This window comes from Penicillium waksmanii (assembly GCF_028829765.1).
Source record: "Penicillium waksmanii strain IBT 27052 chromosome Unknown utg000007l:1.0-4314555.0:1.0-4317578.0, whole genome shotgun sequence".
Classification (NCBI taxonomy): Eukaryota; Fungi; Ascomycota; class Eurotiomycetes; order Eurotiales; family Aspergillaceae; genus Penicillium; species Penicillium waksmanii.
The window spans coordinates 3,314,312-3,336,724 of NW_026643253.1; the positions used below are offsets into that span (position 1 = coordinate 3,314,312).

At 52.3% G+C, this 22,413-nt stretch overlaps 8 protein-coding genes across 8 annotated transcripts; 6 read left to right on the forward strand and 2 right to left on the reverse strand.

Annotated features, from left to right (window-relative positions):
* Positions 1 to 56: 56 nt before the first annotated feature.
* N7481_008080 (RNA helicase) lies at positions 57 to 4,200 on the forward strand (the record flags this gene model as incomplete). The annotated part of the gene is made up of 4 exons (XM_057267299.1): positions 57 to 293; positions 374 to 2,585; positions 2,710 to 3,879; positions 3,941 to 4,200. The coding sequence occupies 4 exons, from the start codon at positions 57 to 59 to the stop codon at positions 4,198 to 4,200; spliced, it is 3,879 nt and encodes a 1,292-aa protein (XP_057121500.1).
* An 830-nt stretch (positions 4,201 to 5,030) lies between these two features.
* On the reverse strand, positions 5,031 to 7,058 carry N7481_008081 (cyclin family protein; the record flags this gene model as incomplete). Its single annotated transcript, XM_057267300.1, has 4 exons — positions 5,031 to 5,273; positions 5,337 to 5,876; positions 5,927 to 6,874; positions 7,047 to 7,058. The coding sequence occupies 4 exons, from the start codon at positions 7,056 to 7,058 to the stop codon at positions 5,031 to 5,033; spliced, it is 1,743 nt and encodes a 580-aa protein (XP_057121501.1).
* A 3,172-nt stretch (positions 7,059 to 10,230) lies between these two features.
* Positions 10,231 to 12,229, forward strand: N7481_008082 (putative C6 finger domain protein; the record flags this gene model as incomplete). Its single annotated transcript, XM_057267301.1, has 2 exons — positions 10,231 to 10,953; positions 11,027 to 12,229. The coding sequence occupies 2 exons, from the start codon at positions 10,231 to 10,233 to the stop codon at positions 12,227 to 12,229; spliced, it is 1,926 nt and encodes a 641-aa protein (XP_057121502.1).
* Positions 12,230 to 13,834: 1,605 nt separating this feature from the next.
* Positions 13,835 to 15,617, forward strand: N7481_008083 (putative DNA-directed RNA polymerase III RPC4; the record flags this gene model as incomplete). Its single annotated transcript, XM_057267302.1, has 2 exons — positions 13,835 to 14,782; positions 14,838 to 15,617. 2 exons carry the CDS (start codon positions 13,835 to 13,837, stop codon positions 15,615 to 15,617), a joined length of 1,728 nt encoding a protein of 575 aa, XP_057121503.1.
* A 1,577-nt stretch (positions 15,618 to 17,194) lies between these two features.
* N7481_008084 (uncharacterized protein) lies at positions 17,195 to 17,503 on the forward strand (the record flags this gene model as incomplete). Its single annotated transcript, XM_057267303.1, has 1 exon — positions 17,195 to 17,503. The coding sequence occupies one exon, from the start codon at positions 17,195 to 17,197 to the stop codon at positions 17,501 to 17,503; it is 309 nt and encodes a 102-aa protein (XP_057121504.1).
* A 1,049-nt stretch (positions 17,504 to 18,552) lies between these two features.
* N7481_008085 (uncharacterized protein) lies at positions 18,553 to 19,276 on the forward strand (the record flags this gene model as incomplete). Its single annotated transcript, XM_057267304.1, has 2 exons — positions 18,553 to 18,673; positions 18,891 to 19,276. The coding sequence occupies 2 exons, from the start codon at positions 18,553 to 18,555 to the stop codon at positions 19,274 to 19,276; spliced, it is 507 nt and encodes a 168-aa protein (XP_057121505.1).
* A 220-nt stretch (positions 19,277 to 19,496) lies between these two features.
* On the reverse strand, positions 19,497 to 20,808 carry N7481_008086 (FluC/FEX family fluoride channel; the record flags this gene model as incomplete). The annotated part of the gene is made up of 2 exons (XM_057267305.1): positions 19,497 to 20,719; positions 20,793 to 20,808. 2 exons carry the CDS (start codon positions 20,806 to 20,808, stop codon positions 19,497 to 19,499), a joined length of 1,239 nt encoding a protein of 412 aa, XP_057121506.1.
* A 595-nt stretch (positions 20,809 to 21,403) lies between these two features.
* N7481_008087 (uracil phosphoribosyltransferase) lies at positions 21,404 to 22,283 on the forward strand (the record flags this gene model as incomplete). Its single annotated transcript, XM_057267306.1, has 3 exons — positions 21,404 to 21,580; positions 21,659 to 21,758; positions 21,847 to 22,283. The coding sequence occupies 3 exons, from the start codon at positions 21,404 to 21,406 to the stop codon at positions 22,281 to 22,283; spliced, it is 714 nt and encodes a 237-aa protein (XP_057121507.1).
* Between the last annotated feature and the right edge of the window lie 130 nt (positions 22,284 to 22,413).

Here is a 22,413-nt window from a genome sequence, read left to right on the forward strand (position 1 = left end):
ACCATTGAAAAGCAATTCGTCTGCGGTGAAAGTGAATGAGCGCCATTCTTCCAACAATGGGCCCCAAGAAGAAGGTAGACAACCGCGGAGGCGGTCCAAAGCCTGGAACTAAGCAGGCTAAGGCTGCAGCAGAGAAATCGGACAAAAAGCCCGCACCAGCCGCCCCTGAAGAGCCGAAGAAGCCGACCGTGAAGGAGGTTATTGGCGGCGCATCATGGACAGGCAAACTGCCAGTGAATATGCTGTCGGAGCATTGTCAGAAACAAAAATGGGAGAGGCCAGAGTACGGAATGGTAATAATTCACCTAACCCAGGACGCTCAACGAGCCATTGTTGTGACCAAGATGCTAATGATATTGCGATAATATTACAGATCCAATCTCGTGATGGCTTCATATCCTCAGTGACCCTCAAAAAGGTTGACCCAAAAACCAAAGAATTGACTGTGCTCCCACCGATGAAAGTACCTCCCTCCCATAAAGAAGTTGCGACACAAACTACAGCCCTGGAAGCCCGCCATTTCGCCGCTGCATATGCCCTTTTCCGTGTCTGCAATATGCGCAACCTACACATGATGCTTCCACCAACATACAAGAAGCTATGGAGAGAAGATTTCACCGACATAAAGACGACAGATACAAAGGAGGGCAAAGGCTGGCTTTATGAAGCGGATCCATTCCTAGCCAAGCAAGAACGCGAGAGTGCGGCTGCCGACCTGGAGAAGAAGAGGGCAGAGCGTCTCAAGGCGCAAGCCAAGGAGAAGGTTTCTTCCGCTGATATCGGGCTAGGAACGGGAGATGGAAAAAGTAAACGCATTTGGTCACAAGCCCCCAAAGTGGACATGGGCGCTCGCATTCGTCGTGATATTGAAGGTCTTTTACGGCAACATACAGTTTGGAACGCTCATGGTGTGAAGATTCCACAGAAGGAAATGCAGGCCATTGTGGAGGAATTTTCAAAACTTGGGTTCCGTCGCAGCCATGTTGAAGAGGCTGCGGCTGAATGTAAAGACCGCGAGGAGGTTTTGGAGTGGCTGCTCGTCTATGTCCCCGAGGATGATCTGCCGCGCTGGAGTTTGCCCGAGGGCTACTCTGCCGGTGTCAGTCTTGTGTCTGGAGATTTGGCCCGTGAAGCAAAGATCAAGAGACTTGCTTCGGTTGGTTACCCGGCTGATCTTTGCTCACAAGTACTCGATAATAAGAAGGGCGATGAACTCGCCGCTGCAGAATATCTGCAAAGCACATTGGCCCATGGAGCAGCATTCGCGTCTGCTTCTACGCCCGATGGCGATGCGGAAGCTTGGAATGAGGAACAGGAGACCTTGGAGGCTATTTTTGGTGACCGCTATTCCCGAATTTCAGACAGGGTCTGCGAAATCAAGAGCGAAGCTCCCGAGCTTCCAGAAAACACCATCATTCGCTTCCAGGAACCATCTACCCATTACCCAACCACCCCGCCTGTCATAATCATCCAGGCTAAGAGCATACCGGCTTATATTCGACTCAGCGCGATTCGTCGGGCGGTGCAGTATGCCGAAGAGAATTTCAGCGGAGAGTCTATGATCTTCAATATTTTGGACTGGTTGGAGGTAAACCTCACTGATATTATGGAGAATCCTGGCAGGCTACGAGAGATCTCCGCTGTGACTGCTTCGTCATCAGCTGAAACTAAGGAGATCCCTTTACGATCTGGTCGCAAGCAACGCAAGGGTATCGACTGGAAGGCCAACTCTCCTCAGAGCCTCGCCATTCGGGATGCATGGGAAGCCAAGCAAGACACTGCAGCACAGATTGATATGTCCCGGAAACGACAGTCGTTACCTGCATGGAACATCCAAGATGCCATCATCCAGACCATCAACTCAAACCAAGTTACCATTATCTCTGGTGAAACTGGTAGCGGTAAAAGTACACAATCTGTACAATTTGTCTTGGATGACATGATTAAGCGTGGACTTGGAGGGGCTGCAAATATTATCTGCACTCAGCCTCGAAGGATTTCAGCCCTTGGCCTCGCTGACCGTGTCAGTGATGAACGTTGCTCAACCGTGGGTGATGAGGTTGGATACGTGATCCGTGGCGAGTCGAAAGCTAAGCAGGGTGCCACTAAGATCACATTTGTGACCACTGGTGTCTTGCTCCGCCGAATCCAGTCTGGCGGTGACGCCGATGGCAACATCGGAAGCTCCTTGGCGGATGTTTCTCACGTTGTGGTTGACGAAGTCCACGAGCGTAGTTTGGATACTGATTTCCTCTTGGCCCTTCTCCGCGATGTTTTACGCTACCGAAAGGATTTGAAGGTTATTCTCATGAGTGCTACACTCGATGCGGATGTCTTCCGAAATTACTTCGGTGGCTATGATAATGTCGGCTTGGTGAATATCCCAGGTCGAACGTTCCCTGTCGATGACTACTATCTCGACGATGTGATAAGGTACACCGGCTTCGCTCCCGAGTTGGATGATGACTTTGAGGACGATGCTCCACGAGAGCAGGAGTCCTTGGGCAAAGCTCTGCGAAGCGTAGGCATGGGCATCAACTATGAGTTGATTGCGACCACTGTTGAATACATTGATGACCAACTTGGTGATAATCCTGGGGGGGATTCTCATCTTCCTGCCGGGAACTATGGAAATCGAAAGATGTCTAAATTTCATCAGGAGAATCCCAAATGCACACCCACTCCCTCTACATGCCTCTTTGCTACCAGCTGAGCAAAAGCGTGTCTTCCAAAGTGCGCCCAGAGGAAAAAGGAAGGTTATTGCCGCGACTAATGTGGCGGAAACATCCATTACAATTGAGGATGTTGTGGCCGTCATTGATACTGGCCGAGTGAAAGAGACCAGTTATGATCCCAAGGACAACATGGTCCGTCTTCAAGAGGTATGGGCATCACAGGCTGCCTGTAAGCAGCGTCGAGGTCGTGCAGGTCGTGTCCGTGCCGGTACCTGCTACAAGCTATACACCCGCAAAGCCGAGTCGAATATGGCTCAACGGCCCGATCCTGAGATTCGCCGCGTTCCTCTGGAGCAGTTGTGTCTGTCTGTGAAATCCATGAAGGGCATCGATGACGTCGCCACGTTCCTTGAAAATACTATAACTCCCCCAGAAAGCATCGCTGTCGAAGGTGCCCTCAACTTCCTGCATAGAATTGGAGCCATGGATCACAGCAGCCTGACGGCGCTGGGCCGATACCTCTCCATGATTCCAGCTGATCTTCGCTGTGCCAAGTTAATGATCTACGGTTCGATCTTCGGGTGCATGGAGCCCTGTCTAACCATCGCTGCCATCTTAACGGTCAAAAGTCCCTTCGTCTCTCCCCGCGAAAAACGAGAAGAAGCAGACGCCGCCAAGGCAGCCTTTTCACGTCCTGGCGATGGAGATCTTCTCACCGACTTATTGGCCTACCAGTCCTGGTCCGAGCTAGTGCGTGCCAACGGCTACTGGAAGACGCAAACTTGGTGCGCATCGAATTTCCTTTCCCACCAAACCCTCCGTGACATCTCGTCCAATCGTGCCCAATTCGTCACATCTCTCAAAGACGCTGGCATTTTGCCGGTAGATTACACAGATGCATCCACGACCTGGAACCGCAATGCCTCAAACCGAAATCTCATCCGTGCATTGGTGGCCGGCGCATTCCAGCCCCAAGTTGCGCGAATCTCCTTCCCTGATAAGAAGTTTGCCAGTTCGGTGACTGGTACGGTCGAGGTTGACCCGGATGCTCGAACGATCAAATACTTTAACCAGGAGAATGGCCGCGTCTTCATTCACCCTAGCTCTATCCTCTTCTCGGCGCAGGGATACCCCAGTGCAGCAGCCTATCTGAGCTACTTCACAAAGATGGCGACAAGCAAGGTCTTCATCCGTGATCTCACTCGTAAGTTCATCATATTGTTTCATAAACTTGCTTCGCAATCACTAATCAAACCCCCCCACAGCTTTCAACGCCTACTCTTTGCTCCTGTTCTGTGGCTCCATAACTCTCGACACAATGGGCCGTGGTCTTGTCGTTGATGGCTGGCTCCGTCTCCGTGGCTGGGCCCGGATCGGTGTTCTCGTCTCCCGTCTACGAACCATGCTAGACGAAGCCCTTGCTGCGCGAATTGATAACCCAGCCCTTGGATCGGATGGTGGGGCGGGGGATAAGGTGATTGAAGCCGTGAAGAGATTGATCGAGTTCAATGGACTTGATCAATGATTGGCCTTGGCCTGGATAAACGCATTAGCACATTGTCTACAGGCCAAAAGTGTTTTCTTAAAAGACCAAAGTACATTTCATCATGAGACGAATTCACTATTCATTGCGCCGGGAGTGCCCACCGGATGCTTTTCCAACGTTGATACTATGATCACTGGTAACCATGAGAAGAGCTCGGCCTACAAAGAAAGCTGTGTACTGAACCATACTTGTATTGACCCGTATAAAGCTATCTTCATGTGCAATATCTGCCTAGTAATAGGAATCACGTAGCGATAATATGCAAGGAAAGACATCCTGGGCAATGTACGTGGGAGCATGCGATATGGCGCGACTGGAAAAAGGAAAGTGGTCGAAGGAACGAACATAGAAAAGGACCGTGATTAGAGTAGGCGCCCGAAGGCAAAGCTGAATTTCGAATATGCTTCGTCACGGAGATAAATCACCGGCAAAAGAAAGAGGTATGTATCGTGAATGGGTAAAAAAAGATGAAAAAACACCGATGAAGAGAAAGTGGAAAAGAAAGGGAATTAAGACGCCGGAGAAAGCAGACCATGTACGAAACGCCTCCCGACCATTAGACTCCTCGCGTCCGGCACATGGCGTCAAGTCATACCGATGTCGTGAGGCTTGAAAAGGGGTAGTAGTGGTAGAAAAGATGTGTCAAAGAAAAAAAAACGCCAGTCGGTATCCAGTTTCACTGTTCACCCCGAAACCCACCCTTAAACCCAGAAAGCAATGCTTGAAATGAGATATGGAAAGCGGGTAGTGAGTGTGTTGTGTGGTACGCGAAGACTCAGGAAAGGTGTCGCTTGCGGAAAAGGAAAAGTTCAGTAATTCTCGGTACCGTCCTGACGGCGAGGGTTCTTGAGCGATGTTGGACGAGGAAGTTTGAAACCACGGTGGATTTCAGCCTCCACGTAAAGGGAGGCGCGCTTGAAGCGACGATCGGAGTATTTTTCGAAGATCGCCTGGTGATGGCGATGCGGGTCCTCGCAGCACTCCAGCATGGTCGACATGACGTGCTGCAGCTGCTCATAGAGGTAACCGCTGTAGTATGCGTGGGCGGGTGTCTGTTGATAAGAGTGTAAGTAAGCAAGGAGTCAGATCAGAGTGATTGAAAGGATTTATCATACCCAGCATCCCTTTTGGAGCATCAGGCGAGCCAGGCAGTGAGCGCCAGCAGCAGCAAAGCTCGGTGGTGTACAGACGAATCTCTCATCCATGATGGTCAGCTCAAGGAAGTACTTGGCAACTGTTCGAGTTTCCAGGTCGTAGTCATCTGCCTTGCTAATGCGACGGAGGAAACTCATTGGACCCGGCCATCCGAGGTCAAAATCAAGGATTGAGAGCATGAAGCGCTCGGCCTTGAGGATCTCGTCAACGTCATAACCACCATCAACCATGTAGACGATCTCCTGGACCGAAGGAGCAGTGATCTCTTCATATTTTGCAGCAATGAAGATGGCTGTCGCGCCGACCAGTTGTAATTTACCGAGCGATACGATCTTGTGCGAAAGAAAGCGATCAATATAGTTGACACAGAGAAAGAGGGTCTCTGGAAGCAATGCGAATCTAAAGTGCACCTGCACGAGCCAGTCCATGAGGACAGATCGCATAGACCACTGAATCTCCGCTTGGTTGGCCATGTAATCTGGAACAGGAAGCATATCGATCTATGAAGGGTTAGCATCTGAGGACTCGATCACGGAATCATATCACATACCTCTTTCTGTCTAAGGTGCAAGAAGATCTCACTGCTGTACTCTGCCACCATGCTCGAGTCGAAGAAGTCTTCGAGGATATCTTCTTCCGTTCTTGAGTTGTCCACAATCCCCTTTGCTTGGAGCATCTGGCGTTTGGTCACAGAGGTGATACGGGGGAAGATGACAGTGGTTGTGCCGCCAGTAGTATTATCGGCGCGTGAGAGATAGGGCGGGAGGTAGTCGACCTCTTCATCTTCCCAATCATCTGCCTCAGGCTCGGAGGTTATGGTAGCTATGCCGTTGGAAGTTTGTGTGGTGGGTGCAGAGTGTTTGGTAAATTGAGAGGAGGCCTTGGTCTCTTCAGAGTCGGAAAGGGTGTCGTCGGATCCCGCAGGCTTGTGAACTTCCTCCCACTCATTGACCTCCACCTTCTCCAGATCAGAAACGACGGACTCTTCGACAGCCACTGGTTGCTCTTTCTGGATATTGTTCTTCTGGGTAATCTTCGTTTCGACGAGTGGTGCACTGCGGCGGGCAGGCTGGGGGACTTCCTTGGATGATTCGCGCTCGGTGACAGGTTCGAGTTGATCGCGGAAAATGACATTGCTGCGCTTCGCAGATTTCGCAGGCTGGGCTTTTCCGGCAGGGTTTATTGGCTTCGCAGTTACATTGTTTAGAAGACCCTTGATGTTGGAGATAGAGATGGGACGTTGGGCGGGCTGGGCCAAGGGGGCCTTGTTTTCAGCCAGCTGAATGTTTGGTTTACCACCGATGGCCGAATCGTCGCGGGAGGCTCGAGCCATATCTTTCGTGTTGCTAACATCGCCGAATGCTCGCCTGGCACCATTCTTCGCGTTCTGGGCGACGAGGCTGAGGGCAGGAGTCGACTTGTTGCGCTGGTGAATGACCTTGCCTGCCTGGAAAGACGGTGGGATGTTCTCGTCCCCGCGGACGCGAATTCGCTGTGGCTAGATGATTGAGTTAGCATGGATTCCTTTTGGGCGCGGTTGATGCAGTAGCACAAAATTGACGAGTCGATGTATAGCATAGTTGAAGCATCACATCCACTGGCAACAATTGCGCGAAACCACGACGTGCAGGCAGCATGAAAATAATGAACAAAGAAAAGAAGCCACATACCTTCGCATCCATCTTGAATCTCTGGTCCTTGCCGAGAAGTCGATGGCAGGAGAGGATGGTTGGGTGTGAAGGAGGAGGATGAGGAGGAATTGGAATTGTTTATGTTTTGCTCTGTTCAGATGGAAAGGGCCGGGTGGACCCGCCTCCTGCGGTTATTGGCAGCAAAACAAACACCACTCCCACTCGAGGGGCCAGCCCGTCACGTAAGGGTGTTACACCCTTGTCACTGCGGACAACGGTCGCTGGGGTGTTATATGTATGACACTGCCCTTCGATCCGGTGAGAAAAGTGTGGAGGTGGTTTCAGGTTTTAGAAAGAATAGTGGCAAAGAGTTGACGAGGCTGGTGAATTGTTATTATTAGTGATAGTCACTTCCCTTCACTGGTAGTCAAGGCTTGAACCTTGGGAGCTTGAAGCGGCTCCCAGGCAGCCTCGTAATTTTACGTGACAGCATTCTTACCAAACGCATACACGCGCCCGCTATGCATCGTGTTTGCACCCTTTGCTCTTGATTATGTCAGCCACGTGCCTGGCGAGCTTATCGGCTTATCTATGACGTTATCATCTTATCGTCACGTCTCCCTCGGCGATGCCATTTTTGTATTTTTACTCAAAATCACCCACTCCAGAGGTGAGAAAGTCACAAAAAATTATCCATGATGTCGCAGAGATATCCTCACTCAATCCCGATGGTCTTCGTTATTCTAACTCTCCCAGGGCGGCGACAATCGCCGCTAGGGCTGACGGGTGGCCCCGGACGCGCTAGCACGCGGACCCACGTGACCCCGCCGGCTGAAGCGGTAAGCGTTCAGTGCTCCAATGAGTATTTGAGTTGACTCTCAACTGGCAGGTTTGCGATTCAGCCGAAGCGCATCCGAACTCGCTCACCATTGCGACAAAGTTGGGCATCGTTTTTCCCGCTCGGAGCGGGCGGCGGGGCGCACCACATCGGTTGGCTGAGAGCAGTTGAAGGCGGATGTGAATTTTGCAACTATCGGTCTGGACAACCCATTCGCTAGCGCACGTTCCTTACCCCGTTCTGGCCCTTTTTTGGTTGCGGTTCCAGAGTTCTGACTTGCTTTGTCGCAATTCAATCACATCAAGGTGTACTCCGTACTCCCGTAAGCCTACAAACACACTTTATACACTCCGTAGAACAAACCCACCCCCTCCTTCTCCTCGTCCCCGCTGCCTTTTCATTCGAGGACCCTGCAACACTTGTCTGCAAGGTTCCAGGGAGAATGCTCTGCTACCTCTTAACCCCTCCTTCGTCTGCCGCAATCCCTAGTTACTAGTATTCTCGTTTTTTGCCCTCCTTCTCCTCTGGTCTTACGTAGGTCCCGAGGAGGGGTAAAACTCAGCCGGCGCAGATCATGCGAAACATGCTGTGACGGACTTTGGTCATGCGATGGTGGTCCTACTGAATTCCCAACTTATTTGACTTTTGAGAGGTCTTAAGATGATCGGCCCTGCACACCGTCTGCGGTCCACGTTTGATGTTCCCCCTCGGGCGAGACTACACCCGATGCCTCTCCTCTCCTCTCCTCCCCTCTCCTCTCCTCCCCTCTCCTCCCTGCGCTGGAGATCTTCCCGGGTTCTTAAAGCATGGGAAACCGATCGCAGTATTCAAAGATTTGTTTTTGGCTTGCTGGATTTTCAATGCGACAAGGGTGTGCTGGATCGCATGGGCACAACCAATGTCACCGGTGTGCGACAGCCCTGTCGCTCGGCCGCAGAACAGAAGAGGCGCACGCTGAAAACCAATGCCCGTTGTAACTACTTCTATGGGCTTGCGAATTGGATTTTTTTTTTTATATCTCCTTGTAATCTGTGGTCTTATGTACTTGAAGACTCCCATGTCCGATGATGCGGATGGCTTGCTCTTCCATTCCGAGGGGAGGCGACAAGGTACGTACCTGGACTTGGGTATAACCATTTGCGGAGTCCTCGCTGCCCGCCAACCCATGATGATTCATAGTCGAGCAACATTCAAAATTGCTCCTACGATCCCAGTTCGAGTCCTACCTCGAAGTTCTTCCGGGTGAAGTTTGATAGAACGCTCGGCGCAATAGGCATCCGGGTTGCGACAGCGTGCGCAATGCGAAATAGCCGGGGGCCCGGTACAGCTACAGCTACAGCTACATACATGGCAATCGCTGAAGGATTGAAGGATTTTTAAAAGATCAAAACTAGATCAGAGTAAATCCAATAATTCAATGTTCATTTTAGATACCTTCTGCGATCCAGTGGAACGGAGGGGCATGCTGCGACGGGCGCCGGAAGCGCAAATCGCCATGTCACCGACCCAGACAGGCCGTTTTCTCGCTTTAGGTGAAACCATCGTACGCACCCACCTCAACTCTACACCAACTTCTCCCATCCCACCCACTCCGCCTTGTGTCGCCCTCACTTATGCTTGAGTATCGTCTCCCCTCCTATCCTCTCCTCTTACTCTTCTCTTCTATACTCTGGACAACTCTGCTTCTCCAGGGCTCGCCTACCTAGGGCCACCGCTGACCTAGCCGCAGCGCTTCGTAGAGCAGAGAGAGAACTGACGACAATCCCCTCGCCCACCGCCCAACATCGCCCATCGATCATCCTGTCGCTCGGTCTTCGATCACTCGGATATCTGCGACTGTGAAGGATACTATTTGGTTTGTCTTAGGTGCGTCAACGCTGCTCCCCATCCTGTTCCGAGTCTGCTCTCGTCGTGCCCCCCCCGTCGCCTACTCCCAAGGTTGGTCGTGGTCGGACTCGGCTAGCAAACAGACCTCTGTCCATCCTGAAGTCGTCAAATCCATCGTTCATATGATTGAGAACATTTGAACTAGCATTGTGCTGACTCTGGTGGTGGGTTCTCGTCTAGGTTTACCGACTCCTCCTCTTCCGGCTCGTTCTCGGTTCTTGCGACAACAGATTCCCCTCCATCCCCATCGAAAAGCCCTGCGCCAACCCTTTCGCCCATCAACAACCCGGGGGTGGTCCATCCACCTGCCAATCTTCTCGATTCCTATATTAGTGGTAGGTTCGATGGAATTCCCCTCTTGCACAAGCCTTTCCTATGTCCTCCTGGTCATGGATCCCATCCTCCCGTCTAGCCGCCCTCTATCACACTGAAGCAGTGGGTTGATGCAGTCATCGCAATAGCAGCAGGGGACTCGTAATCATTCTGGACCTGCCCATCATGCAAGCGGTTCACCATGATGCGCTCTCTGCCTTCGCAGAGCAACCGGTTCTCGTGGATGGCTCATCCCGGGACCTGTCGCTTAAGGGTCCCGTCCCCAAGAACGTCGCCTTCGAGTTACTATTGGATGAGAACTCCAAGGTTCGAGCCCGTATTCCGATGCGCGTTCAAATATACCCTCATGATACGACGGATTCCATCGTGACCACTGTCAAAAATTTCTATGGCATCTACGACGGCACCGCCAGTGGGGTGAGCTTCGAGGATGAACATGGAATCACCCTCATCGCAAGGTATGAAAACCTCAAGAGTAACGGGACGGTATATGTTCGAGTCATTCCCATTCAACCCTATGGTGAATTTTACGGTGGTTATTCCGTTGAGCGCAAGCGACCCAGCCTAGGCGAACCTTTTCAGATGGCCGATGGCGCTGCACCAATCCTTGAACAGCCACCGCGACCATCATCGCGCCTGGCAAGGAACCGCAGTGCCTCTCCATCTAACCGGAGCCTTCGTAGCGCTTCTCAGCACAAGTCGGTCTCTCGTAACGGCATCAAAAGTCGGGGCTCGAGCCATGCTGGCTTCCCTGATGATGACGGCCTAAGCGACAGCGAAGGAAGCTTCTCCCGTCGGTCTCGCGGCGACGCCTTCGCTAGTTCTGAAATAAGTATGGAGAATATACTACAAGATGGTCGTCGCAAACGTCCTAAGTTTGACAGTTCGGTAAGTGTGATCAATCTTGTGCGCTCGGGTTTTTTTTCTTCGCTTGTTCGACTAACAAGTTTCTTCATTTTAGGAACTCCCACTTTTCGTTCCTCCCCAAGTTCCTCTTACTACCTCTACCTCATCTATCTCTCCTCAACGCCGTTCCATCGGCCAAGAAGGTGCCGGCTCACCTTTTGCTCGCCCTACCCACCGCCCATACAACTTCCAGCAAGCGCTGCCGTCGCCACAAAGCTATGGCCACAGTGAATATGGTGTACAATCAGCACGTAATGGTGTATATGCGACGCCTATGGTCCCGGACCATGCGCACCGTGTACCATATAGCAATTCTGCTCCGCGGGTGAGTGGTCCTGGCATTCTGCCAACTCCGGACCCCACTATCGCCAGCTGTATTTCCGATGAGGATGTCGCTATGCAGCTAATCCGCCTCGGCGATGCCTCCAACTTCTCTCATGGCCGCACCTCGGCGTCAACATTAGACGATGCTTTCAGTGGCGCTGCCGACGCTGCCTCTTCCACTGGCGCAACCAGCGAAGGCGATGACTTTAGCGAGGACGAAGATGACCTGCCTGCCCGTCGCAGGCTTGAGTCAAGTCCCATGCTTCCGCCGGGTACCATCAAGCGCCATCACAAGCGCTTGGATGACATCCTTCCCAGTGCTGACAGCAGTGACCACAGTTCTGACGGTGCCGATGAGGGCATCAAGAGCGAAGCCGAGGATGACATCTTGTATAAGGAGTTTGCGCCCAAGGCCAAAAAGCCCAAGAGCCGCCCAATGTCTATCAAGCCTCGCAGTAAGCCTGTGCCAAAGCCTATCAAGACCAAGAATGCGGCGGTGCCTGTCTCTCGCAAGCCCTCTGATAAACCAGCTGCGCCTGTTGCCCCTCTCAGCCCCAACTCTTCCCGCAAGGTCTCCGGCGGCTCCGTCAACTTCCAGCACCAGCTCGGAGCAGATGAAGAGGATCTTTCTACCAAGCCTCGCTGCCAACGCTGCCGTAAGAGCAAGAAGGGCTGTGATCGTCAACGTCCGTGTGGACGTTGCAAGGATGCCGGAATCGGCATCGAAGGCTGCGTCAGCGAGGACGAGGGTAATGGTCGGAAAGGCCGATATGGACGCCACATGGGTGTCCCGGTCAAGAAAAACGGCGACGGCGAGGAAGAAGAAGAAGAAGATCTTTCAGACGACGGCCACATCCATGAGCATGAGCGTGAATTCCCGCCGATGCCAGACACACCGCTGGTAGGCGTGGACAATAAGAAGCGAAAGCGCTAGTTGTGCATCTTGGTCATTCTCCTTCTGTCCACCAGGCTCTCATATTGAGAGGAGATGACCCTACTCTGTCAGCCTGCAATTAAATACTCTCCCTCTTTCAACCTCCAATCCCACTCGGCATGTCATGACATCAGTGTTGGTACCACCTCACCAACACACCATCTCTCCCTCTCTATCTCTCCTTTGATATTACTCTGGCCGCCGAGTATCCGACACTCCTTATACCTCGTACCCTGACACGCTCTCTTTCCGGGCTTCATGCCACTGCTCCCGAATTTTGATTATACAAAGTCCAGCGGGTTGATCTGTTGTCTGTGTCCATTCGGCGTTCTTCGTGTTTGCGGATATTTGTCTTTTCTTCTGTCACATCCATTTTCACCCTTTCAAACTCAATGCTACAAAACCCCTGAGCATCTTTGCTAATTTCATGTCAAATTTTTTTGTTTTGTGGTGGGTGGGATTTATACTGACCGAACACTGGGAGATATATACTTCCGGAATGGGCCAGTTAACCCAGGGAATTGCAAGATGTTGTATAAGATGCCATGGGCTTTTGTTTTTTTTTATGAGTAGCTTGGGAATGAATTGTGTTTTTTTCTATTACTTTCATTGTCTATTTTTTGTTGAATTCAGACTTCCAAATCATCCTTCACATTTACTACTACTCACCTGGGCATGCTCTTGGCCATAGCCGAGTCACGTGACTCGCATCAGCGGTGAACGGGTGGGCAAATGTAGTGATCAGCACATGCCTGCATCTCATTGGCTGGATATTTCACGTATGCTCTAACCTCGGGAGGCCGACCTTGAAAGGTATATACTATCGTGACTCGCCCAGGTGTACGAAATTTTGAACAAAGAAACTTGAATACGACCTGCCAGGTTGGACTGTTGAGACACCCTACTAGTAATGGTAGTTCAAGCCACCACCAGTGTGGTGATAGTAGTGGGCGACAAAGCGCCTCCCGTAAATGCACTAGAAACAAAAGGTCACGTTCGCCCGAGTCTAGACCGGAGTCTTGGATTCCGCGCGGCTTTCTCTAGAACTTGAGCATTGCTAGTACATCGAGGTTGATTCCCTTGCAAAGTACTTTCGGCCATGTGCAAACAGACTAAGGTTTGTCATTTCACGTGCCGGGTCAGACTCGAATAGCACTGGTGAGGTGAATTGGACAAACTCCGATATTGCAAGGTACAAGCGAGCGCTTCTACCTAGATACAGGCCTTAGACTATTGCGTGAAATCGATCACAAAAATGGAAATTCAGACAACCATCATTTTTATTTTTCCCACTCAATCTTGCCTGGTTCATTCCTAGCTGATAATGTCCGTCGACCGTGCTAGATAATACCACGTGACCCAAGGCGGTGTAAAGGCCCCGCAACATTTTTGAGTCGGATGAAGAGCTCAACTTTTTGCTAGAATTTCACGTTTCAACATACCAAATCACTCTACGCTATTTGAGATTGTTTCTGACGATTCAACCGAAGCTCCCAAGTCGATACGCCCAAATCACTAGCCTATGCGCTAGACATTTTCTCCGACAAAACCTTGCCCTAAGTAGCGGGGCGCCAACGGCGTCTTGCTTGCACCGAGATAGCAATTATGCCTCCCAAACCGGCTACTCGACGGCCTGCCGCCCAACGAACAGAGCAAGCTGAAGGCAGTGCCTCAGCTGCCGCCGACGCACCCTCTACTCAAAATGGACCCGCCTCTACCGGCCGACAACCCGTGCAGCGATTACAATCCTTGAAGAAGCGCGAGTCTTCCGGAAGCATTCCAGCCACAGGCCGATCTCTCTCGAATCTTCCCGGCGAACCAGCGAAACCGGTCCTCAAGTATCAGCCGAAGAAAGGTGTTCAGCGCCGCAGCAAAGAAGACCGAGATGCCATGGCGAAGCTTGAGCAGGAACGGCATAATGAGCGACTGAAGGAAGCGGCTGCCATTCAGCGCGGTCGAGGTGGTGGCCGAGGTCGCGGGGCTTTCCGTGGTCGTGGCGGGCCTGTTGGTACGGGTGGATTTGGACCTCAGGGCGGCGCTCGGAGAGGTCGTGGTGGGAGTTCGTTTGGACCGCGCTCTTACGACCGGTCTCAGACTCGCTCTGTGTTTAGCACTGGTGTTGGCGGTAGCGGTAGCAGACCCCCTGCAGATGATTATTACTACGACTCAGATGATGATGGTGAAAGCGGGATTCGCATTAGCATTGATCAAATCGGTCTTTCTGATGACTCGGACTCGGACTTGCCTAAGGATCCTAAGGGAAAGCTGCCTGCCCGTAGTAGGGATCCAGAGCTTAGGGGTCTGAAGCCTGTCCGTGTGCAGCGAATTGAACATGAGGAGCGAACTATTTCTGTGAATATGGAGTCCAGCACAGCTCGAACGGATGAATTGCGCAAGAAGGCCGAGAAAGAAGCCAAGATCGCGCAGGGAGAAGAAGTCACTCCGGAACAAGAGGAAGAGCCTCGTGTCAAGGCCGAGCCCGTCGACGACGAGGACACCCCAATGGCAGATGTGGTACCAGTAGAGGATGATGGGTTCCTCCCCCAACAAAAGGTGCGCGTGCGGAGGAAGGTCTCGGATCCCCAATCCTCCCCCGTGAAACCCAAAGCTAAGGCTCCAGAGACCCCGAAGGTCAAACGAGACCCGCGAGAACTCCTCCGCACGAAAGGAGGAGATTGATGAATACGACCGTCATCTGGACGATTTGGCTCATGTGCGCGAACTCTTCCGCGACGATGAGCCAGAGAAGAGCCCAGAATCAGCGTCGACCGAAGCAGCAACGCTTGAACCCACCACCGAGAAGACTCCCGCTGCCGATGAGGACACTGATACTGCCACGGAGGGTCAAGACGAGAGCGAAAAGCAAGAAACGGAAGAGGACAAAACCCCGAAGAACCTCGTGGGTCAGCTCTTCCTCATGCAATTCCCACCTATGACGCCCAACCTCATAGTCCCCGGCTCTGAAAATCCACCAGCCGCAGAGCCGGCTGCAGAGCAAGCCTCCGAGACAGCCCCGGAGGCAAACGACACAGAAAACGAGGTCAAGCCCGAAGGCGACGTTGAAATCACGGACGTTGATGCTCTCCCTCAGGCTGAGACGCCTAAAATCATCACAGCTACTACGGATTGGTCCTTGCCAGCTGGCAAGGTGGGCAAATTAAACGTTCACAAGTCCGGGCGCATTACTATGGACTGGGGCGGCGTTAGCTTCGAGCTTGATCGGGCAGCAATGGTGGACTTTGTACAGGAGGCATTGATTGTTTCCTCATCAAATGATGATCCCGATGTGAAGAAGGAGGCAGAAGAAGAAGAGGAGAACCGGGTCTGGTCCATGGGCCAGCTTTGCGGCAAGTTCACTGTGATGCCGAACTGGGACGATATGCTTTGATGAACTCTTTTAGCTTTGATAGTGTCTTAAGATGCACGAATAAAAGAAATGATGATAGACTATGGATATCTGATTGCCTTGCACCCACACCTTTATTCACCTGGGCAGTAAAGACAACTTCTTACTACTCTGTAATCAATGAGAGATCTGATATCTCGATAGATGTTTAATCTTCTAATGACTAATCTGTGAGCTGGTGAGACATTTACGTTGTCTCGTGCGGAGTAGAAAGTCCATACTCAAGGTCTAACGAATACAAGAATAGAAAAGCGATATACAGAGTGATTTCAGCTCTCACGCGGAATGCTGATCCAGCCAGATCTGCGACACCGCGTGATGATGGCGAAGCACCGCTAGAATGCAAGCTGCACCTGGAGGCGTGTTCTATCTATAGCGTCCTATGGTAGGGGCGAGCCAAGAAAACCAGCCCCGGTCGGAGTCAGAGCTTGATTGAGGGCACCTGCAGCAGCTTGCTAGTCCGAGCAGCAAGCTCGCGACCAGCAATTCACGGCTGTGTAGCGGCGACTCTCAGGGGGCGGCCCCCTGCTCCCCCCCCTGAGAGGTCGAGAGCCCGGCCGTTCGCACGTCCTTGCATCACGGCTTGCCGTCGGGATGTCTGGACTTTATGACCCACTGTTGATTGGGTCTTTCGTGGCGATCGACAGGTGGGTCAATGGAGCAGAGCAGGGGAGAGGAGAGCAGGCTTCAGTCGAGGGTGGGCAGATCTGAATCAGGCTGGGAGGTCATGAGTGGGATCATGCCTAATGGCGAGATGCGTCATTAGTGATGATTGCAGGGAGTAGTACAGGGTACTAGGACAGAGTAGTGCACCGGGAAACAGGCCGGTCTCTAACAACAAGGCGGAGTTGGTTACATGGGAGAGCAAGCAGCAAGTGCCAAGATGCCAAGCTCTCTCTCTCCCATATCACACCATACAACGCCAACGGGGAAGGAGGAGCCTGGTCGATAGTTGACCAATGAGAAGCCAGGGAATAAAGTGTGCCATCCCCCCCCACAGGGACGAAGGCCGATTCCACGGTTGAGACCCGCGCTACTCCATTCACGGCATATTAATCTCGCTTTTTTCCCTGACTCCCTGTTTTTTTTGGGGGGGGGGGGGTGTTTGTGCTGTTATTTGCTTCCTCACTTACAGAGGACTTTCACTCCTCACGACTTTCGCTTGGCCTCGCTTCTTTGCTGACTGCGTCGCTGTGTCCGTTGAGGCTCTGCCCCCTCGTCTTGTTTTTTTCGACTTTTGGCCCCCCTATTCCCACAATACCAACCTCCTCCACCACCACCATCAACCCGATCTCCATCCCCTTCAATCGGGCCCGATCATATATACCACTCCTCTCCCAGCACGACCGCTACATTTCCTCCGGCGTGTTCATCGTGTACAGCACCTGCATCACGTCTCACTCCACCGGTTGCCTCGCCAACTCGCAATTCGCAAGATCTCCACGACGGTCCAGCTTGGCGTTGCTTGTTTCGCAACTTCCCCTCCTCCAAGGCCCTCGCCCGGCCAACGCGAGTCCCCTTGAAATACACACTGTTCCGCGCACACAACAATCCACACCATGAGGCCCGCCTATCTCCTCGTGGCCCTCGCTCCGGCCGTCTTCGCCGAGTCGCAACCGCATCCGCAGCCACGCGCCAACGATCTTGTCGCGGACCTCGCGCACCGCTCCGCCGTCGCATCAATACCGGAATTTGCTCCACGCGAACAGCTTGTGCCTCTTGTTGATCCTTTGGATATGACTCTCACCCGTCGCAGCGCGAGGCATGTGGTGCAGGCGCGTAGTGAGGGCTCCCTCGGTCAAACTCCGTGGATTGGATGTGCCATCGGATTGACTTGCACTGCTCTTGCGGCCGTCATGCTAGGCTAGTCCTACACGGTGTCGATGAAAGGCTACTTCTACCTTTATTTCCGTCCACCATGATTACTCGATTTCTGCTTTCATTTCCTTCCTCCTCGACCTCTTCGATTCTGAACATTACCGACATGACACGTGAATACGCGCACCCTGACCTTACCTCGATTTAATTCGGCCGATCTCGAGTCGACCTGCTCCTCTTCACCTTTTACATCTACCTTTCACCCTTCTTCTACCCTACACTACCTTTCAACCATTTGAGTCTTCTTCAGCGACTTTTGAGCTATTCTGCATCCACGACCCAGTCACACCGGGCGTGGGCATTCATCATTTTTTTTTCTGAGCACATTGCATTCCCGCTTAGCGGAGTATAGAGCTGCATGTTGTACATGATACCTGGAGCCTTTTTGTGTATACCGGACGAGATTTACCACCTGTGTACAAATGAAATCATCACATTCATACATATTATTACTTGTTTCTGCTATAACACCACGTATGTAGCACTTAGTGTGTAAAGTCTCATATCGAACTGACCGGAGATGAATGTGGCGTATATTGGTCTCCAATTCATGGCATTAATTCTGAAACTATTGACGCCTCCCAAGCCACCTACCTGCCAGTGGGCACCAACCTCGTTCTTTGTCATGGCGAACGGGTGCGGCTGGCGCACCTCGTTGTTTATTCCAACCCACTTCATACTACTACCGTACCTTTAAACTACTAGTACCTAGTACCTACCGAGCCACTATAAGACACAGCAAAGTTTCTGCACTGATCCTCCTACACTAAACCAACACACCGCCGACGCCCATCAGCCCAGGCCAAGTCCAAACGGGCGCAAAAGTAACAAATCCGCCCCCCAACCTTTAGCCTTGAACGCCCGGCTTTGGGCTCTCCACTTCTCCGCAGTCAGATTACGTCTGACGTCTTTGCAGGAGGGTGATTCGGAAATCTGAAACTTCTACACCTATCCTAAATTGCAGCAAGAGAGACCTAAGTCTGCTACATACACAGCGAGTTCAAGTTCTACAAATTTGTTTCCGATTACGAGTATCGCCATGGCGATCGAATACCCGCCTTCAACGCCCATGTCGTCGCTGGGCCGCGAGTTGGGCATTATGTTTGCCTTTATTGGGGCTGGTTTGGTGACGATGGCCATTTACACATTCGCTTGGAAGGGTATGTATTAGATCTTCGTTTCCCAGAAGCACCTTGAGTACCGGCCCGGGCTTTTATGCTAGACATCCACCAGTATTCTGCTACTATCCATACCACTCCCCCGCCTCATCTAGTTATACCCACAATACTAGTATACAACCTACCACCACACTATGTTGTACTCACATACCCCTGACTATTCCCCACATCCCACTCCGCTTGAACCCTGGCACGCAAGGGCTAACAGAGTATCATGAAGTGGTCCAACGTAAAAACCTCGCTCAGGATCTCGACCGTCGCAAAGCTTTCCACAGTCGTACAGCGCCTGCGGCAGATACCCGACTCCTTGGGAGCCCGACGGCAGTCTCCCATGGGCGAAGCGAACGAATCGCGGAGAAAATGTTGGATCGATATGCTGTTCCTACGGACCGGGCTGAGTTGCCGGTTCATGGGATGGAGATGGGACAGAGGAGTTCTGGGCAGAGCCAGGGTCAGACTCAGGGTCAGGGTCAGGGCTTGATGAATGGGAACGGGAATGGTCACGGTGGTGAGGGGTTTGATTTTGGATTCGGGGCTGGGACAGGTACCTCTGGCCCAAGGGTTGTGGGGAGAGATCTTCTGTGATTGATGAAATGAAATGGATAACCCTGATACGCCAGGACTCTTGGCAGGACGAGGAATGTTGGCTCAGCTGCCTGGTTATGGAAATGAGTATATCATGGCAGCGTTTATCATAATTAGGCTATGGATCTAGATATATTGTACATTGGATTCAACGAGGGTATCATATCGTGTCATCTCATGTCATCTCGTATAACATCAGACCACATCACATCACATCACATCATCCACAAACCGCCTCAGCGAACCCACGCGTCCAAAGCAACGAGCCCATAATAACAATCAAAAGCCCAAGCGCAACAGCCACACTCGCAATCCCGTACACATATGCATACCGCCTCTTCGGCAACCCATTCAGCTCCGCAACCCACGTACTAACCGTGGTAGCACTCCCACAGAACCCATCCATAACACCCTGCAAAACCTGACACCCTACCAAAGCAGCCGGAACCACAGCACCAAGCCCACTAACATGCTGGAGATCATAGCAAAGCCCCTCAATAACCGTGCCAAAAATATTAGTCGTAAACGTCCCCAACGGGAAAGCAGGGATCCGAGCATTCAAATGCAACGACAAGTAGAATCGCAATAGACAGCCCAGTGGCGCAAAAACACAAGCAAACACCGCACGACCACGCCACGTCTCAGAACCACCGCTCCCTCGATCCGGCGGCCAGATAGCCATAAACACGGCTCCGAGCCAACAGCCCCAGCCCAGTACAACGACTACGCGATCTAGTACGCGTCGCGTCAGTGTGAAGGGGACTGTTGGTGTGAATCGCACTAGTGCGAGGGCAAGGTGTGCCCCGAAGATCAAGGCTGATAAACTCAGCGAGACGGTTAGGAGTATCACCGCGACCAGCGCCATGAAACTATACCCGCCGTTGCGGGATGCGATGGCGTCGCCGGCGGCTGATAGGGAGGGGTCCGGGAGGGCATTTGCCAGGGCGAGGAAGACGTCTCGGATAAAAGAGGAGAAGGAGGTGAAGCAGCCGCAGAAGCCAGTTGTGAGGCCAATGTAGAGCGGGATGGTTTTCTTGACGGCTTTGTGGTTTTTGTTCTGCTCGGCTGCTTCGGTACTGTCCTTTGGCGGTGGTGAGGGTTTGCGACCCCATTCTTCGCGGAAAAGGTTGCGGTCTTCGGCTAGGAAGCCCATTATGAGACTACCGCCTACATTTGCCCAGAGGACGCCTGTCACGACGGGCGCGCCGGTGTAGAATGTTAGAGCTTGGAGGCCTAGGCGGGCGAGGGTGCCGAATATGGAGAAGAAGACGAGGTAGGAGAGTGTGTAGAGGTGCGTTGCGTGTGGGGAGAGGGGAGTTGGAGCTGGAGAGGGTGTGCGCGCGGTTTCATCTTTAAGCTCGGCCGTTGCCTCTGCTGTCGCACCGGTGTGCCATTGTTGACGCCGGGAGGAGACGGGCTCGACGGGTTGTGGGTAGGTTGTTTCTGTTAAAGGGGGGATCGGCACTGTTTTGACGATCCAGATTCAGCTCGTTGGAAGCTGAAGGGTCGGTGGGACCGGCCGTGGAAGGCATGGCGTCTGCCAGGAGGAGATGGCGAGGTTGAAGATATTGAGGTTAAGGTCGGCCGGGAAAAAGTGGGTAGCAGGGCAGGGTGGATTCACGGTGGAGCTGATAAGCTGGTAAGCTGGTGGGATCGTCGATAGCATTCCTCCACTGTGACATCGAGCCTGGCTCGGCTGGAGCTCTATACTGGGACGGTATGGCCTGGAGAGGTTTTTCTTGTTTGGAAGAAGTTAACAATGGATCTGGGGATGGTTGGATCCATGGTTGGGGACAACATTGGAGATGTCCCCAATGATGGCATATAGCATGTCCCATATCGTGGATGTTTGGTATTCAAGACAAGACAGGGAGACCCTAAGACGACATAGAGATAATAGACAGATCTAAAGGAGCCTAAACCCCAGAGGTCAACCCTTTAGAATCATAGAGAGTGAGCCATACCGCAAGGTAGGATCCTGCAAGAGGGGAAACTTGGGAAGCCCGTCACACCGCAGATAAGAGACAACCCCTCCTTCCTAACCTCTTTATACTTCCCCCCCCAATCCCCCCCCCCCCCATCCTCCATTCCCCATTCTTCTCTTCTCTTCTTTCCAATCCATTCACCATGTCACTACCCTCCAATGTTCATGTCTCTTCGCACCCTTGCCTCCAGGCAAAGCTGTCCCAGCTACGCTCGCAGAGCACCTCCCCCCGCGAGACGAGGGATCTAGTCAAGGAGATTGCCTCCATTCTCGGCGTCGAGGCCTTTGCAAATGGACTAAAGCTCACCAAGACTGGAACGGTAAGGCCACAGCCAAGTCAGGCAGGTCTTAAAGAGAGGGGAGAAAACCATGCTCATATCGATGCTTTGCTACTATAGGACCGCACACCGCTGGGAGTCGAATACGAGACACAGGGCATCGACCCAGCAGACCTGGCACTGGTACCCATTCTCCGTTCGGGATTGGGCATGGTTGATGGTCAGTTTACCTCTACCAGCTACTAGCTACTCAACACCTCTCCCTCCTTATACGCCAAATGGAAAGCTTACATTGTTCTTCCTCACAGCCTTGAACGACCTCCTCCCCACCGCAGTCCCAATCTACCACCTCGGCCTCTTCCGCGAGAAACTCACCCTCCAACCCGTAGAATACTACAATAACCTCCCGTTTCACCGATCAGAGCTCTCCCCCGCCTCCCCCGCTTCTCTCGATCCCACGACCAACACTGCCGCCTCCACCCTCGCCGTCCTGCTAGATCCCATCATTGCCACGGGTGCTACCGCAGAAGCGGCTATCCAGTTGCTGCGGGAATGGGGTGTTAAGAAGGTTATTATGTTGAGTGTGCTCGGCTCGGAAGATGGAGTGAAACGGGCGGCGGAGGTGTGGAAGGATGGTGTCGAGGTTTGGGTTGGTGCCGTTGATGAGAAGTGTAATGAGAAGGGGATGATTGTGCCTGGCGTGGGGGATATTGGAGACCGACTGTTTGTGGCAATTGGTAAATAGAGAGGTTTTCTTGGTATTACAAGTGTATTGGATTCTTTAAATGGGAGTATGCCATATATAAGTACGGACAATATAGTAATAGCCATGCAATAATATTAGGTGCTTTCTTCCAAGGTTCCAAGGTTCACGT